We start from the raw sequence: 19,556 nt of genomic DNA, 5'->3' as shown, positions 1-19,556 counted from the left end.
AACCTGACGAAAAGACATTTATTCAATGTTATCCGCTTCATATTTAATCTGCAACAGAATTGTGAGCTTTTTTTAAGATGCTAATAAACTCTCTCTGAAACGGTAGGAATTGATTGATTCCTAAATCTAATTAAATTGAATGTGGCTTATTTTAACTGTGAAAGATGATTGACAGGGCAGTTTAAACGGTGAGAGGATGAATGAAATAAAAACAACAGAGCTGTCCGTTAAAGATTACGAAGTAGTGTGTCCCAAAGCTATACTCGCTACACACTCAAAAGTATATATTTTCTTCACAAAAACAGAAAAGCAGCACATGTATTCAAACTTAGACAGCACTGACCTCTAGTGGTACACACACGAACACACACGTGCAAAAGCATTAATAAACAGTGTAAAAATGTGACCCTCTCTTCTTGTCTTTAGTGAAGGTTATGAATTCAGAATAGAGGTTATGCGGCTGTTATTAATAAAATATAATCGATTTTAGAACCGAGGTTCTCAACCAGCAAACATCCAAGCTCTGCTGCATGATTTACAATTATTTTAAATATCATTATTAATATAAATTATCTTAATAATAATACAAATATGTTAAAACAATCTATATTAAAGTGTTGAAACAATTGTGTTGGACTGAAGGGGAACCAATGTTTTAGATTTAGAATATTATTATGCTAAGGAACACGTGATGACGTAAAAGAATCACAAAATTAGTATTTTGAACCGGTTCTTTAAAACGAACCGTTCAAAAGAACCGCTTTCAATAAAGGATTCGAACATCCAACCTTTTAACCGAAGCTGATCTGCTTTTTCAGAACGAGTTAATTTAATCTATAAAACAGTTCTGCAAATAAATAAATAAATATGATGTCTTCATCCAGGTCAGTTCAACAACAGCATCAGTACAGAACAGAACATTAAGGGTTTTCTAAATTACTGTGAACTTTCATTCTCAAATGAAACATATTTATCAAGTAACTCTAATAATACTATCAGTTTTAAACGATACATTTTTCAATATATATATATATATATATTTTTATAAACATAACAGCAAGTAGCTACAGTTTAATCTACAAGAACAACACTAAGTAAATAAATAACAAAATATAAAAATAATAAAAATAAATTAATACATTAATAAAATGAGCCAGGGGTAACATATAATTTAAAATAAATTCAAGAGAAATAGAAATGCCTCGAGTCACATATTTTCATTATAAAAAAGCATAAATATATTTTCAATATATTTTTGTAAAGAGTTTTAATAGGCACGTGACCGACAGTAGGCTATGCCACGCCCCTAAATGATCAAACCTATCAAGGTGAAGTGCTGCTCTGTTACGTCACGCCAACGATAAAAAAGACCCGCGACGGCTCTGTCGCGCGTTGAGCTTGACGCGACGCGGGTCCTGGAGGATGATGAAGTCGCTCGCGGAATAAGGTCTTGGTTTGGATGACTGTAACCGTGACTGTTTGTGTGCTGCACGATGCAACGGGACCAGTAACTTTCGCACACGCTGGTCATTCATTAACAAAGCGTCGTTAATTAGAGCGCGATGTGCGCGTGAGCAGGACACTCATAACCGCGCGCAGTCTAGAGGAGGATCATAATAACTTCACATTTATAAAGTGTAGAGCTCACTGGACTCTGGAAACTCTTCGAGGTGAGTCGCATTCTGTATGTTCACAGATTGAGTTGATGTTGATATCGAGTTGCACTATAAATGTAAGTTGACGAAGTTGCAATGTATGAGCTGATAATTTAAAGTTTAAAATGCACTGGATCCATCAAGACATGTGTCGTTGCATTAAATTATATTCTTTATTTACGACTTAGTCAAATCTAGAACGATGCATAAATATTTTTTTCAACATTTCGGCATTTTATATATATATATATATTTAATGTGTGTGTGTAATTAAAAAATATATTTTCTATATAATTTTTTTTTTATAAATGCGCATATATATATATATATAATTTTTTTTAAGTGTGTGTGTACATATATGAACTTTATAGAAAATCTGTTATAAATATATTTTATAGATATACATATTTTTATGAGTGTGTGTGTGTGTATGTATATATATATTTTTTTTTATTAAATTTTTTTGTTATGTGTGTGTAACGTTACATCTATGCATTTAATAGAAAATCTGTTATAAATATATTTTAAATATAAATCTTTTTATGAGTGTGTGTGTGTATATATACATATATATATATATATATACACACAAACCCACTTTTTAAATATGTATATAAATATTTATACACTCATAAAAATATGATATATTTATACACACATAAATATGCATATATAATACCGAAGTATTGAAAGCATTTGTTTAGTCTCGTTTACTTTACTTTTTAATTGTTTATTTATTTACACACAATAACTTGTCTTGATGTAGACCGACAAAAGTAATATTTTTGTCAAAGGAAGCAACTATTTCTATTTTACTTTTCCGATTTCAACTCCTGTTTTAATTTTAAACTCCATTTTATTTTTAATGATTTGTATTCCTGGTAATCCTCTCAGATCTTTAGTGCTCTGAACATATAGAAAGACATGAATATCCACATTATGCTCTCTAATAATGTTCATTCTGTCAGCAGTGTGCAGTAAACCTGTCCTGTATCTTATGTGCATCTCATGTCTTTGCATGACTGTGTACTGAAGGATTATGCTGCACTTAATCATATTTATTTAGCATCACAGCCAACAAATATTCATTCATCTGAAGTACAGGGAAGTTTTATTCAGAAAAAATCCCATATTGATTGACCACTGTAATGAATATTGGGAAGTAAGTGTTCACTTTAGTGTCTATGATTGTTCTGGCCCATCAATTATTGAAAGAGTCAGTAACACTTTACAATAAGGTTCATTAGTTAACATTAGGTAATGTATTAACTAACATGAACTAAGCATGAGCAATACATTTGTTACTGTATTTATTATTCTTTGTTAATGTTAGTTAATACAAATACAGCTGTTTGTTCATGTTAGTTCACATGCATTAACTAATGTTAACAAATACAACTAATATTATATTAGTAAATGTTGAAATTAACATTAACAAAGATTAATAAATGCTGTAGAAGAGCAGTTGATTAATGTTGACTAATGTAGTAAGCTAATGTTAACTGATGAAACCTTATTGTAAAGTGTTGCCAAATAATTCATCAAAACCACTGATTTGCACACAGTTATAGCGTCTAAGTCTTCTGATTAAAAAAAAAAGTTTTTATTGCAAGAACAATAACAATAGGGGAATACAGTGTCATACAAAACACTTGAATCTATAAAAAATTAAGATCACAGTTCTGTATTTTGTATAACAAAATCAATCATGCATCTAATACATCAAGTGTCCTTTTCAGTCTCAGAGTAAAACTGAATATGAAAATCTGATACACTGGTGTTTTGCCAGACGAGTAGTTTATCTATTATCTTTTAATTAATTTAACTGTATCATATATGTGACCCTGGACCACAAACCAGTCACATGGGTCAGTTTTTGTTTTAAATTGATATTTATACATCACATGAAAGCTGAATAAATAAGCTTAAAATGGATGATTCTTTCAAATGATAAAAAAACAAACAATTTGACCCATGTGACTGGTTTTGTGGTCCAGGGTCACATATATGATAGTTATAAAATTAATTAAACAGTAAAAGAATTATACATAGATAATCTCGTCTGGCAAAACACCAGTGTGTCATATTTGTTAGGATAGGACAATATTTGGCCGAGACACAACTATTGTAAATCTGGAATCTGAGGGAGCAAAACAATCTAAACATTGAGAAAATCTCCTTTAAAGTTGTGCATTTATGTTCACGATTGTGCTGCATTCACTCACAAAAATACATGTTTTATATATTTACGGTATGAAACTTACTAAATATCTTCATGGAACATGATCTTAATATCCTCATGATTTTTGGCATAAAAGAAAAATGTATAATTTTGACCCATAAAATGTATTGTTGGCTATTGCCACAGATATACCCGTGCGACTCGAGATATCTCTTTTGATTCCTTTTATAAGGCTATCTGTTTTAATTCAGATAGTTAATATTTAAATTCCTATCTGTGTAAAGCACTTTGAATTGCCAGAGTGTGTGAAGTGTGCTGTGTGCTGAGTAACCGTGCCTCCTCCCGCAGCCTCCGCTATGGTGAACAGCCAGGTCGCGGGCGGTGTGTGTGTGTCCAGGTCGTGCGCGGGCTGCGGCGGGCGGATCGCGGACCGGTTCCTGCTCTTCTCCATGGAGCGCTACTGGCACACACACTGCCTCAAGTGCTCGTGCTGTCAGGCTCAGCTGGGAGACATCGGGTCCTCCTGCTACAGCAAAGGAGGGATGATCCTGTGCAGGACCGACTACATCAGGTACGACCCGACTAGGGGCCTAAATCAATTATAAATATAAACATAAAAAACTAGTAGGCTATTTGCAGTATATAAAAAAAATTAAAAGGCTTGTAATATCTCACTTTGCATGTAATGAGTCTATATAATATATTAGTTTCACCTTTGCATGATATTTTAATTTTTCGAGTTTCTCCTGTTATACTCAACTAAAGAAAATGCTTCAAGTATAAAAGTGTATTTACAGTAGTGCCATGCCATAGACAGTAAAAAGTGCAGAAGGCACTCCAAATCAAATGTAGTTTTAGTTTGGCTATTTTTTTAAAGGACACAAAAGATGCAAAGAGCAGAAAAACTGATGTCTTCTCAGTTAAAAAGCAACACAACAACGAATCTTAAAATCCGGCTCACACAGAGATGTTGTGTTTACACCACTATTTTGTGAATACGCGCTGGTATTCAGTGACATGTTTCATTTTGAGGTGGTAGAACAGATTAGTCGTGTGTGTTACCGAACTGTTGCCTCACACACTCTGTATAGTTTGCTGCTGCTCGTCGGATGGCTTAAATCCGAACCAAGTCCAAATAATGGACGTTGCACCGATCTTTTTCACCAGCTCCTCCGTTTCGCTGTCAGCCATGTTTACTCAAGATGACGACGAAGATGACGCGTTTCAGCCGGTTGCAGCTCGTGGCTCTAAATTTCGCGGGTAGATTGTGTCATCAACATGCATTATCGCGATCTCTATCGTAGGCCAATTTTGTATCGTTTATATCGCATATCGTTTATATCGCCCATTACTACATCACGTGCACCTGCGCAAAGTCATAGCCTATGATTTCCGGAAATAGTATTGTCAACTATTGATATCGGCACAAGAACTGTTGAGGAATATGCAACATCATTTAGACCAGGGGTTTTCAAAGTCTAAGACAGTGGGCCTCCTTTTTGACACAACTTACCCAATGGCGCCCTGCCACACACACACATAGCAACTCTTAACTTCTAACTTTTATCATTGTGTTAACATGAAAAATGAAATGTGACCCAATTTTCCGATTTTTTTTTTTTGCTCATGTCACACAGATCGGATGTTCTATTACCGTGTAAACAGGGGAAAAAACCCGCATGCATTCGGAAATTTCGAGATCGGTTTCAGGCCTCATTTATATGTGGAAAATAGGGGTGTAACGATACGCAAAAGTCACGGTTCGGTACGTACCTCGGTTTTAAAGTCACGGTTCGGTTAATTTTCGGTACAGTAAGGGAAAGAAATGCAAAACATTAAACTGCTGGTTGTTTACTATAAAAAAGTGTAAACAAATTGTTAAAAAAAGTTTAAACACACTTTTTAATAAAATATAATAAAAAATATATAAAATGAAAAAAGAATAAGAAATAAAATACTGCTGCAAAGTTCTCCACTAAATAAAATATTGGCCATAGCTAGTGAGAGGCTTGGCTAAAGCGAGCGTGCCGTGTATGTGGTGATCGGGCCGAATTTTAGGCAGTAGATTTTAGACAGCAGTAACCGAACCCGACCCAAGCCCGACAGGCATAAAGATATTAATGTCCGAGCCCGACCCGAGAGTTAAAATCCCATTTTTTTTCTCATACTAATGACACATGTACGTTTGTTTGTGTGGAAAGCCCGCTTTTATTAAGCAACTGAAAGGCATTTGGAAATGTCCACAGATGAGTGCATCAGCGCGCATGGAGCAACAAGCGCTCTTAACACAGGCGCGCATGCACGCGTTTCGTTGTCACAGCAACATAAACAAATTTCCGCACACAGGAAGACAGATGTTATGGTAATATTTTACATGTATTTGAATCACAAAAACGATTAATCATATTTAATCAGTGCAACGCGGAGACTTCCGACACTTAATATGTTTGTGTGGAAACTCGGAATTGACGCATGTTCCGCACACAAAACTAGCCTAATTTACGTGAATGATTGCATTCGGTGCACATGTGAACCGTACCGAAAGTCCTGTACCGAAACGGTCCGGTACGAATACATGTACCGTTACACCCCTTGTGGAAAACATTCTGATATAAATCAGATATGTGTCAATGCGACTGTCATGTAAATGGGCAGATCGGATTTTCTGTGGCCGCAACGTCTCCGCGGTTTAAAGACGAGAGAAACCGCGACGCACATCTACAAAGGGACGGATGGCCCGACGAAAGGTTGTGTCCGTCGTCGTAGGAGAGGAATGTGGACAAACGTTGACACAACATATGTTTTGCTCATCCTTAAATTTAGGGCCCACTGCTCCTCGTTAAAGCCAATATTTAAACGCATTATGCTCCCGCCAGTTCTTAGCATATTATGCGGCGGCTGCAATGATGGCACTTCGCATATATCGCAGAGCTAGCATCAAGCATATTTCGTGTTCGTCCATCTGTGCAATATAATTAATTTTTTATTCATATAATTATTTACCACTCTCCGCGCCTCCCCTGGCATGCTCTGGCGCCCCCTGGGGACGCGCGCCCCACACGTAGAAAACCCCTGATTTAGACAATTGTTTTTGTCGTATATTATAATAACTGACAGACCGCTCTATAATTTCAGCCGCTCTGTGCTTGTCTTCGCGCAGCTTAGCGGCTGAGACACGAATAGACTATTACCGTAACTTTAAAGCTTTTACTCTTAAACACAAAAGGCATGTCCACTTTAATAAAAATAAAAAAATGTATTAAACAATCCAGATCAAGACGAGAGCAGAAACTAAATGAAGTGCATAACTGAAAAATAAAGCATAGGCTCAAAACAAATACAAACAGTGGGCACAGCGCAAAGACCCCCTTAGTTACTGTTGCTATGTCCGACCGACAAGCCACGCCTCTCTCTCACACACACACCATGTTCTCACATGTTCTCACACACACACCATGTTCTCACATGTTCTCACGCAGTGAATAATACATCGTGGAGCAGAGAGGACACTGACAGACACAGACCAGGTTATTTTTGATATTAAACAAAGTCTCACCTTTCAAATTTGGTCATTTTTTAAAAAGAAATTGAAACAATAAATACCGTTTTGTGGACAGATCGCTGTAGCATCAGTTAAAGCTGCTTGTGAACCGATCATCTCTTCCTTCTAGTTAATTTATAGCATCAAATAAACATGAATGAACATCAGAAGGAATGTTGTTTTAACCGCGGAAAGACGTCAGTACACTCCGCTTCTCAAGTTCAAACCCTCCCATGTTAATCTACTAACTCTCCTGACTGCTTTGTCGGACAAAAATGGCGGATGGCGAAGTATGATTGGTCAGATCACCTGTCAATCAAGCTCCCTGCGACGGGTCACTTGCGCTCCAGTGGGTTGGGCTAATCCAAAAAAAGGGGGGGTGTTCTGAAGACAGGCTGTTACCTGTGAAACAGGTGTGCTCTGAAAACACCCCCATTAGCAATTAGTGCTTTCCACCTGATAAAATTAACATTGCAAAAAAATCGACCAATCAGAATTTTGGTCGAGCCAGAACGTATCGACCAATAAGTCGACTGGGAGATTACAGCCCTAGACCCAACATGAGGGCTTCATTCAGGGCCCTTGCACACCTACCTTGTTTGGTCCGGATTTTCTGACTTTTCAGTTTGATCCGAATCAAAATTACAGGAGTGAAACCTCCCCGGGACCACGGTCTGAACCAAACACACGAAATGTGGTCTCGGTCCGGATCAAACTGAACAAAGGTTTGGTGTGTTTCTAGTGTGAATGATTTTCTGTGGTTCGGACTTTCAGAGCATTTACACAGGGTGGCCGCGGGTCCTTAAAAAGTCTTAAAATGTCTTAAATATTTCTGGTCACATTACCGCTAAAATGTCTCCGGTCTGTCGGACCCAATGTCCGTCAAATAACCAGTGAAGCATCGAATCGCGAGAATGATTCTGATTTTATTACATAAACAGCGATTGATAATGATACTGATAGCGTTACCCGCCGAACACGCTGACGTCAGACAGACTTCGGTACCAAGTCGGTACTGGAATTAAAAAAATGTGACACTTTGAGCGTTGTTGAGCGGAATCATAAACACCTCTGATTGGCCATTGTGTTCACAAGCTCATCGGATATGTCTGTGATTGGCTACAATAGCCGCGTTTCCATTACCCTTCAAATTGCAAAAATTGCGAATTGAAAATGCTCTCAATGGAAACACGTAATTTTCGCAAAAACTCCCATTTATCGCAAAAAACTTTTTACGCTCGCATGAGGAGGTTTTTCAGGCAATTCGAAAAAGAAATATTTCGCAAAACTGCAATGGAAACGCATTTACAGTCGCCTGACGTAGAGGACGCGGTGTGTGTGTGGACAGAAGACGAGAGTTCTTTATTAAATTTATAAAAGACAAAAGAATTACAGGAATACTGGATTATAAACCTCAAAGAAATGTCACGATCAAGAAAAACTCCTCATATGAGCCGCATATATAAGGGTCTTTCCTCGCCATTAATGATTGGATAACATGCTTATCTCCTTTGATTAATAATTAATAATGTCTATGCAATATATAAACCTACCAACATGCGTTGCCATGATTTGTGGAATGACTTCTCGCGCGAGAAAAAAATTAAGTTTTAGTCGCATAATATCAGTCAATGGAAACGCCGTCATTTCGCAATAGTTTTTTATCGACTTTTAGAAAATATCGCAAAAGTTTTGCGCAAATCTGTAATGGAAACACGCCTAATGATCAACGCACGGGAGCGTTTGAAAGTGTTTTGAAAGCAAACGCAGGACTGATCCGCTGATAGACGCCTGATTTCAAACGCTCCCGTGTGTATCTGTGCTGATCATTGTAGCCAATCACAGACATATTTGATGAGCGCGTGAACACAATGGCCAATCAGAGGTGTTCATGATTACGCTCAACAGCGCTCAAAGAGTCCGATTTTTTTTAAATTTCAGTGCCGACTTGGTACCAAAGTACTTTTGACAACACTAGTCTCGGTATGGTTGTTTGGTCCGCACGAGTGTGATTGCTGTATCGCAAACAAACTGGAGTTCGATTCAATCAAACCAAACAATGCACACCGGACGAGATGGCCGAATGGCGCCGCCGGTGTGTGTGTGTGTACACTCAGAGAATAAAGTGTTCGCATTTTAAAGACGTGGCTCTGCGCGACGCATAGATTTATCTGTTAAACTCTTTGTTTATTTGTTTTGTTGTGAACTTGAATGTCATCTTCTGTGAAGAAGACTGCAGTTACAAAAGAGAAACTAGATGGCAGGTTATTTTGCTTAAGTTTCCAATTGACTGAAGATATAAGTTATTGTTACATTATGTTCTTAATGTTTAAATTTGACAATGTACTGTGGTACATTGCGAACAAAAGTCAGATATTATGCATAAAAGTCTGGTCTAAAAATGGCATAGCAACCTATGCTTAAAAAAAAAAAAAGTAAAAACCGAGAATCGAATCAAACTGTGACCTTAGAATCGAAAATGTAATCGAATCGAGGATTTGGAGAATCGTGACACCCCTAGTCTATACATGCACATAATATTAGTAACCGGGTTGAAAATATAGAAAACCACATATAAAATAAACGGAACATAATTTTTTTTTTTACCTTTATTTTCTACTCCACTAATATAACTTCTAAGAACCTAATTTCACAGATCAAGCACAAAAATGCTGTTTGGAGTTGCTTGTATAGTAATTTAATTGCTCACTGAACCATAAATTCATCAGATAGTCTGCAAAATTTACAAACTCATCTCACACTCTTAAAATACCATGAAGTGATTTAGTTTTAACAACTAATAATGAGTGTGAAAAAGGCTTTTAACTCATAGACCCGTATTTTTTCACCTCCACATTTAGTAGTGACCACGTTCAAAATCGTAATCATTATAACAGACGCAAGTCGATAATGAGACCGTTTGAGACCCGAGTCTCCGCCACAGTCATTTGCAATTCAAAAGTTTTCTGACGCTGTAGTTGTCATGCTACGCTGACGAGCATTTTGTTCTTGTGCTGATTTGCATTGGTCTCATTTGCATCCAGCGGGTGTTGATGATCTCTACAGATGCGTTCTCTCTCTCTCATGCTCCCACAGACGACATCAGAGGCGTAGATGCGTCACACACACCATCGTTTGTTAAGCCTGGTGTGTGTCAACACTGCTGAAGTCATATCTGCACAAAGCAAACTCAATTTGTGAAGGATATTCAATGTGCTTCTTCTCCCTCATGTGTTGCAGGTTGTTTGGGCACAGCGGGGCGTGCAGCGCATGTGGTCAGTCCATTCCCGCCAGTGAAATGGTCATGCGAGCGCAAGGCAACGTCTACCACCTCAAGGTCAGTTACGTGAAGCGTTGGCCAGTTCACCCCAAAATAAAAATTCTGTCATTTACTCGCCTACATGTCTCTCCAAACCCTGAATTATTTTCTTCTGAGGAACACAAAAGATTGTTTTTGTCCATATGATAGGATAAAGTCATTACACTTTGTTTTAGGCCGTGCGTCCACCAAAGCGTTTTTTTTCATGCGGCTGGCGTGTTTTTACAATTGTTTTCAACGAGAGCGCCGCGTTTTTAAAACGCCACGAGGCGCTGAGCGGCTTTTTCACGCTGAAGCGCTGAGCGTTCGCCGTTTATTTTACTGGTCGCCGAAAGTTGTAGAATTTCAATTGAAGAATCAACTTTGGGTAAAATGCAGCGCTCATCATTGTCACTTTTTACCCAACCAATCACAGTGGAGGAGGGGCGGGACTAATACCACACCGACCAATGGATATTCTGTGAATAGCAACAAAGCGTCTCAACTGGAAAAAAAACCTGCGCTGCCAAAACGCTCTCAACCGCACATAGCTCAACGTTTTCAGCAGAGCGCCTAGCGTTTTTAGCCAGCCTTTGGTGGACACGGCCTTAAGGTTTCTTTGTTATAGTCTAATAATTTCACGTTGAAGTACAGAGTAGCAACATACACACTTTAGGGTTAGGAATAGAGTTTGGTTTAGGGTTAAGGCCGAAATTCGCATCCGAAATTTTCGCACGTTAAAAGATAAATACGAGCTCACGTTATGTCAACTTTCGAAACTTTCGTCCGTCAAAAAACATTTTGGATCAGGTTCGATTTTCTGCGTTTTCGCATCCGTAGCAAGCATTTTGAGAGGTGTTTGACAATTCAGAGCCACTGAATCACGAATACGAAAAAACGCATATGAAAATTTCGGACTCGGACTTTTAGGCTGCACGAAATATTGAAATGATCAAAATATCACAAATGTACATATTGAGATATGCATATCGCAAGAGAGTAGAGAGTCCACACAGAGTAAGGCAAGAAGAGGTTCAGCGAGAAGAGGAGCGTGTTCTGGCGCAGACGTTCCCTGACGCTATTTTGCAGTTCCAGAAAACAATTCCGCGCATTATTCAGATGCTATTTTAAGGGCGCATGCTTGGCCATAATGTAGCGTGTGCACAACACACACACACACACACACACACACACACACACACACACACACACACTTTGCTTCTCTCATCTACACAGATGAAGCAGTTTTCATTTTTGCAAACCATACATAATTACAAGGAAAAATATATTACCACACAAAGGAAATCATTGTTGTGTCCATGAAGGTGTGGAAATAATAGGCATAAATCTAGATTACACATTTACCCAAATTATTCAGGCTAATTGTAGTAATGACGGATCAAACCTGTTTGATCAATAGTGGCGAGACACATCGGTATATAAGGACATCTGACAAAGTGGGTTGTCCGTCAAGAACCAGGAAACTAAATTCTGAAGACTGTGAAATCACCGTTACCATCATGTAAGTTGCGTGCGCTGGTAAACCCGCCGTTATAATAGCAATCCGCCGTGGAACAAGCGCGCCGGCTCTTAAAGGGAATGTGAGAGGACGCTCTGATTGGTTTATTTCACGTTACGCCCAAACCACACCTATGAATAATGAAGCGACTTCAGACCAACACAGTTTAGATTTGCGTCGGACGCAAGAGTCGTTTATCCCGCCGGTATAATAGCAACAGCGCCGGGATCCGCCCACAAAGCTACTTGCGTTTCGCGTTTATACTTGCGTTTCGCGTTTATACTTGCGTTTCGCGTTTATACTTGCGTTTCGGATTGTTAAAATAGGGCCCTAGATCTTACACTGACGTAAAAATGACACTTACTTTTTATGTAATGAACTGCTGTTTACTTTCAGAAGTTGTAGGGATGCTTTCTCCTCACAAAAATAATGTGAAACATGTATGTTGGTTATTGGTTCAGTTTTTAAATGTAATTTAAATAAATGTTACATACTTAAAGCATTTTCATATCGCAAATGGAAATGTAATATAGCATTAATCAGTTATCGCATATCGCATTTGTCTTCAAGATCATGAAGCCCTATTTGCATGTAATTATGCATAATTTACTGTTATTACTACAGAAATTCCATGTAACATGTATAACTGTAAAATAACGTGTTATCTAATGGGGTCCAATAATTGTATAGACAAAAAAAAAACATTAATAACTTGTTTTATGTTCCACAGTTGAAAGTCATACAGGTTTGGACGACATGAGGGATAACAGAAGTGTAATTTCTTTGGCGAACTATCCCTTTAGTACTACATTTTGTGTTTCTAAATAGCAGATGCTCATTAGAGCTCAATTAAATGTGTGAAACATCATTATTTCTTTATTTTTGTCTGATAATAGTATGCTACAATACATCTCTGGATAAAGCCTAGCTATATTACAGCTTCTCATAATAATAGTGTTCTCATTTGTTTAAAATTTAACTGACCTTGGTTGCACAATGATCAACTTATTAAAAAATACATTTGAGCACTGAGCCAAGGCAGTTTGTTCAGTGAAGGCTAACCCTGCTTTAATTAAATGCATTGCTAATAATTCAGCACTTTAAACACGGTAAAAGGGATAAATGTGGTCATTCCTCTCTCCTCTGTCCCAGTGCTTCTCCTGTGCCACGTGCAGAAACCAGTTGGTCCCCGGTGACCGATTCCACTATGTAAACGGCACCATATTTTGCGAACACGACCGGCCAGGAGCTGCACTCCTCAATACTCACCTGCAGGGGAACCCGGTCCTGCCCGACCAGAAAGTGAGTGCATGCTTTTACTTTATCAGCATGAAACTTCCCCAGTTGATTACTGACATTAAGACAAATATCTTTTGTATTACAAGTTTTTAGAATATTTATGTTTAAATATGCAAATTAGTTATAATTAAATATGTGCTAATTTGCATATATTTCCAGAAGAGAAATCTGAACATTGGAAAAAGCCAGATTCAAAATTCTTGTTTCATTTTGTTGACATTTGAGTCAAAGGTTTTTACAGAGGGGATTTTGGATATCTCTTTTTATTACTTCATTAGTCAGAAAAAACTGTCAACAGCCATAAAAAAAAAAGGTATAAAATGTTTTTAGGTATAAAATGTTGTATAAATCAGAATCTGGATGGTGTATGATGCTTTCCTGTAGCTCAGTGGTAAGAGCATTGCGTTAACAACGCAAGGTTGTGGGTTCGATCCCAGGGGATTGCACATACCTATGTATAAATGTATAGGATAATGCAATGTAAGTCGCTTTGGATAAAAGCGTCTGCCAAATGCATAAATGTAAATGTATGAACAAACCACTCTGTAAAAACCTTAAGAATATAGATCGGAATACCACTGGAGAGTTTGGTGTGTGTAAGTGCTGCTGAAGTGGAGATTTCTGGCTCGGTGTATGAGAAAAAAACCATTTGGAGAATCATGTTGTTAGAAATTGACATAAGCCAATGAGATTTTAGAGTTAAATGCCCCATTGTACTTTCACGATTGGTTGCTGATAAAAAGGAAATGACAATATTTGGATCCGACAGCATTGTACAGGAGAGAGCTTCCCAGCGGTATGTGTGATGACAGGGTGCAGATAGAGATGTTGATTTACATCGCCAAATTTTGTTGAATTTAGGAGAAATCTACAGACAAAGGGTCTCATTCATGAAACACGAGCAGAACGAATTTTTGTGTAAATCGTGTGTGAAGTGGTTCTGGCGTAAATTTTCGGATTCATTAAAATGTTCGTATTTTCCAAATGTTAGTTGGTACGAAAGAAATCTCCACCTGCTCCCAGCCACGTGTAAATAGTGCGTTTAACATCCGAACGTTTTGCTCATTAATAAAGCTGCATTTTAATTCACCTTAATCGGGTACATATTTACACAGCATTTTGAAAAAATATTATATATAGTAATTGCATTCGTTTTTTCTTTTTACTTTTATTATGAGAGCCAGTAATAGCATCTGCAAACGGAACACTTTAATCAAATAATTAATTGCTTTCAATAGGGCTGGGCTATATTTTTTCGAAGTGAACTAATTAGTTTTTTGCAGTCGAGCTTCATGTCGAACCATTTTCTTTTCACTTCTGGGACTGTTCGATTAACAGATGAAACTCCAGTAACTGCGTCTGTAATATCTGCCAAGCTTCCTTTTTTTAGGACCTGATACGCCCATGTACGCTTGGAAATAAAATGTGGCGTTTTGAATGAACTTCTGATAATAAAATATGATCTGATAATGAGAAATTTTTCTTTTTCATTCGCTTTTAAGAAGACATGTTAAAATATTTCGTTTGGTGTCATATTATGATGCCCATATATAGTTGTCAGTCGGATTTAATGGGCGGGATTTATGGTAATTTGAGAATGAGTGTGCACGTGCGTTTTACGACTGATTGGAATTCATAACACACACACACACATTTCACTATCACATCTGACGTTTACGAAATATTTGTGAATCAGTAGAAGAGTTTTCGTGAAGGTGTCTTTACGCGCAGAACACTCACATATTTACTCGTATATTTACGAATGTTTCATGAATGAGACCCAACGTGTAGTAAAATAAAGACCTTAATGTGTATTTTGGACTTTTTTTCACCACAAGTCTGAAAGATGATGTTATTGAAGACAAATAGCCCCAATTCTCAAAATTGACCAGTGAAAAAAAACACTGTTTTTGCTGCCGTGTCTCGCCTTAAGGTCAATATGGTGATTTTGGTCTTTTGTCTGTAGGCCATAACCAGGTGTGGTGGCGATTTTATGATATTCACTGATCTTTAGTAAAATATAGATGATTCAAAGTATGTCACATGTGTGACTCTCACTTGTTAGTGTGAGAAGATTCTGTTTATGTACCTGGGAAGGCAGAAGGGAGAGGCACTCCAGAGAACAGACGAACAAGGACCTCTGACCTAGATGTCAGAAGGCCATTTGATGCAGGGGGGGCTTAGTGACGAATCTAAACTAGTGTTATGGCTTCCTTGTCTATGGAAAATTACTGAATGGAAGACTACTGGGAGGAAGGCTCTGGCAAGAAAACCTTGGGAGCGCTAGGAGATAAAAGCTGGTTCAGTCTGTCTGGGGGTGTGTCACTCTTCTGCACAGGGTAACAGCTGTGTATTAGACTGCTCCTATTCTTGCAAGAATAAATACTTCTATTTTATAATTTGACTCTGAGTCTCCCTTACGGTACGTTCACACGGGGCTTCAGCGTCAACGCTTGACGGAAGGCGTGGCTGAAGTTTGGCAGACGCCATGGTCATAGCAGCGTCAGCCAATGAAATTAGACAGGAATGACAGGATGAACGTGATGAACGTGATTGGCTGCCGCCTGGCTACTGTATTTGCATAGAGCGATCCTGATTGGCTAACGCTTCCGTCTACGGCGCTTCACTGGCGTTGCTCGCGGCAGAAGTTGAAAAATGCTCAACTTCTGCCGCGAGCAACGCCAGTGAAGCGCCGCCGACGGATCCACAATCCTTTTCGGCAACGCTTGACGTCACCCATTCAAAGTCAATGGGAAGCGTTGACGCCGACGCCCCGTGTGAACGTACCGTTACGCAGTGATGTTTGTTTGATGAATTTTGCCACAACACAGGGCTTGACATAAACACCCGCCAAATGTGTGTGTATTTCAGCGGTGGTGTGTAACGCAGTCACTCCTATTAGCCACTTTGGCAGGTTAAATTTGATATATAATTATTAATTGTAGTCTTCTAAAAAGGCTTCTGAAATAATAAACTAAGTGCAATGTAGTGTTGTCAATAATATTGATTTTTCAATACATATCGATACTTAAATATCTGAGACTCTTCCAATACTAATTTCCCGCAGAATAGACACACGATACCAGCTGCTCTTTCTCTCTCTCTCTTCTCTCCGACAGTGAGAGACACACAAACCCGCCTCTCCTCACTCACTCCTTTCATTTGCTCTGGATGAATATTGCTGGAGTTACAGGGCTTGAATCCGGCGTGGGATTGCGCGTATTGTGTATAATTTTACTCATTCCTGCAGATTTTGTGCTCAAACACCCAAAGTGCGACACATAAAACCGCCTCTCAGAACTAAACTTCAGAACTAGAGTTATTTTTTGCTGCTTATTTCGCTTATACAGTCAAATACACACAAAATAATGTCAAAATACACGTCTTGGTGAGTATTCACGTAAACAGTCAGTTTTAAGTGAACATAAACAGTTGAGAAAGAAAACGCATGTGTAACAATGTAATGGAGCCGTGCGTCAGGTCTTAAAGTGACAGCAGCCTAATATTCTTGCTGCCAAATTATGAGATTACAAATATCTATATGGCAGCTTTTCCCATGGTATCGATGTCAAAATTGTGGCCAGTGAAAATGCTGAGCAAGAAAACCACTAGTCACAGCGTCTGCTGAGCAGAAAAGTTATTGTCAAGCCTTGAGTATGACTATTAAAGTGTGGATGAACATTAATTTTTACCAATTCTTGTGTTTTGTAGGTTTGCTGAAGAGCTCCCCATCGTCTTCGCCTCTTCCTCTCTCCATTTACCCTCCGGTGTCCTTTTCATCACTGCCATCCTTCAGACACTGATCCTCTGATGCACTCACAGTTGTACAGCCCACATTTACAGACTTCAGAGTTTCTTTGAGAGCGAGAACGAGTTTGGGATGGAAACATTTCTGTGTATCTGACATCATATCTGACTGTGGGGGATTCTGCAGCATCTCTGATGGTGATACTGTGGCTTTATCGGCCCCTGAAAACAGAAGTAACACTTCTATTCACTCACAGGAAATCCTGTCTCTCGTATCTAACCTCACAGAGAAGACTTCATCTGAAAGATACCAACATGAAAACTGCGTTCTCAAGACATTTGTCTACCATGTGATTGATTTAAACGGGATGTTCATCCAGAAAAAAAATGCAGGGCAGGACTTTAGAAGATAAAGAAATGCTATTACGATCTAAAATGGTGACAAGTTAAAATGTAAGAAAGCTGGTGACGTCAGCTAATAAAAAAAATATATTTGAGAGGTTATTACATTTTAATTTTGTTTTTATGACATACGATGTCAGCTTCGATGTCACGTCATAGTTTTCACGTGAGGAACACCCGCCTGGATTTGAAACTAGGCCCTCCAGTTAGTAAAAAAATAAGTACTTATGATATTAAAAGCCCAAATTCAATAAACACCTTATTGATGATGCATACTGTGTACAGGCGAGCAGATCAACCCAAGACATTTAAATTACCGTATTTTCCAGACTATAAGTCGCATTAGTCAAAAAATTACATATATAAGTCGTACTGGACTATAAGTCGCATTTATTTAGAAATTTATTTCATAAAATCCAAGACCAAGAACAGACATTTAATCTGGAAAGGCGAGTTATTCAGCTGCACAACAGCACACAGAACAACAGGCTGAAGGTGTCCGGTGTGTTAGCGTAACACATTAACAGTCATTCAGATACACAATAGCATAAAGAACATGGAGGCTGAATAGGCTAAACTAACATTAGCCAGCGAGTCCAACAAGTTACCGGTCAGCAAGTTCACCAAGCTCCCGATCTCACTCCTCAACACTGAATCCATTGAGTTCTTCCTCGGTGTCGCTTCTGAACAACTCCGCCAACTAGAGCGGCTGTAGACGGTAATGCTTTCTCTTGGTTCATCTCAGTCAGTATGAATTAATTTTGATATACAAGTCACAGGACCAGCCAAACTATGAAAAAAAAGTGTGACTTATAGTCCGGAAAATAGTTAAACGTTTCCCATAGAACACCATTATAAAGAAAACGCCTAACCATTTAGCACGTTGCATTCATTTTCTGTGCTCATCTGATCGCCTGTATATAATATGCATCATTAATAAGCTGTATATTGAATTTTATCTTTTAATTTCACTGTTTTAAGGCACTTTTATCAGTTTTTAGTGACTGAAATACTGCCGCAGGTGCTGGATATGGATCACAAGCGCACAAAAACTTCCATTTTGTTCACATATCATTGTTTTTCTTCCTTTGAGATGCAGTTGTGTGGATGTTTTGCCCTCTGCGCCAGTCACATGACACGACGGGAAACTATGAATAGCGACGTGTGAAGCACAGAAGTCGCTTTCTGTTGGTGAATTCTCACAGATTGCTATTAAAATAACTGTATTTTACCGAGCAACAATAAACGTGACCGCATTTAACACCTAAAAAGTGCATTAAGAAAGTAAATTGGGTCAATTGATTTCAAGTTGAAACTACATCTTGTGGACATCGTTCAGGGTGTAGAATTGTAAATATGTTTTTATACCAGTGCTCTCTGTAACGGTTGGATTATCTGCTCAACATGTGATGTCTATTTAAGGTGTAATTATCCAATAAATGGGAAATGCAACAAAACCCAGCCGTCAAGAATGAATGTGTCGTCCCTTTTTACCCTCCAGATTCACCGTTCATTGTTTATTCCTCTCTCTGCTGTAGTTATTAGCGCTGGTCTCTGTGGTGCAGACCTGATTACCCCAAGGGTTGGCATGAATAGGGCTTGAGCTCGGACCATTACAGAAGCAATTAAATGTGAGCGTGGAGTGTGTAAGTTCATTGTGAGTGTGGTATCTGTGCTGGTGTGTCACTGGGGAGACTGAACTCTGCTCTGATCCTGTGTTTGAGTTTAATAAGGCCTAATCTAACGGCTGGTTAATTAAGAGGCAGTCGCTGCTTTCCGTTCACTGCCTCCAAACAATCACACGCGTTAAATGTTTACCATGTCACAATTAAAGTACACACACACACTTTCTCACCCCGTCGCCTCCTCACAACCTCCTGCCCTTGAGGAAGCTGCTTATAAACTAGTGGGAA

The 19,556-nt window shown here is 38.5% G+C and overlaps 1 protein-coding gene across 1 annotated transcript; it reads left to right on the top strand.

Moving 5' to 3' along the window:
* Positions 1-1,295: 1,295 nt before the first annotated feature.
* Positions 1,296-19,110, top strand: LOC307012112 (LIM domain transcription factor LMO4-B). The gene is made up of 5 exons (XM_079638393.1): positions 1,296-1,670; positions 4,186-4,408; positions 10,619-10,715; positions 13,348-13,497; positions 17,206-19,110. The coding sequence occupies exons 2-5, from the start codon at positions 4,194-4,196 to the stop codon at positions 17,212-17,214; spliced, it is 471 nt and encodes a 156-aa protein (XP_079494519.1). The 5' UTR covers positions 1,296-1,670; positions 4,186-4,193; the 3' UTR covers positions 17,215-19,110.
* The last annotated feature ends 446 nt before the right edge of the window (positions 19,111-19,556 follow it).

This window comes from Phoxinus phoxinus (assembly GCF_949152265.1).
Source record: "Phoxinus phoxinus genome assembly, chromosome: 15".
Lineage (NCBI taxonomy): Eukaryota > Metazoa > Chordata > Actinopteri > Cypriniformes > Leuciscidae > Phoxinus > Phoxinus phoxinus.
The sequence above is the reverse complement of the archived record's forward strand: the minus strand, read 5'-3'. Positions and strand labels throughout refer to the sequence as shown.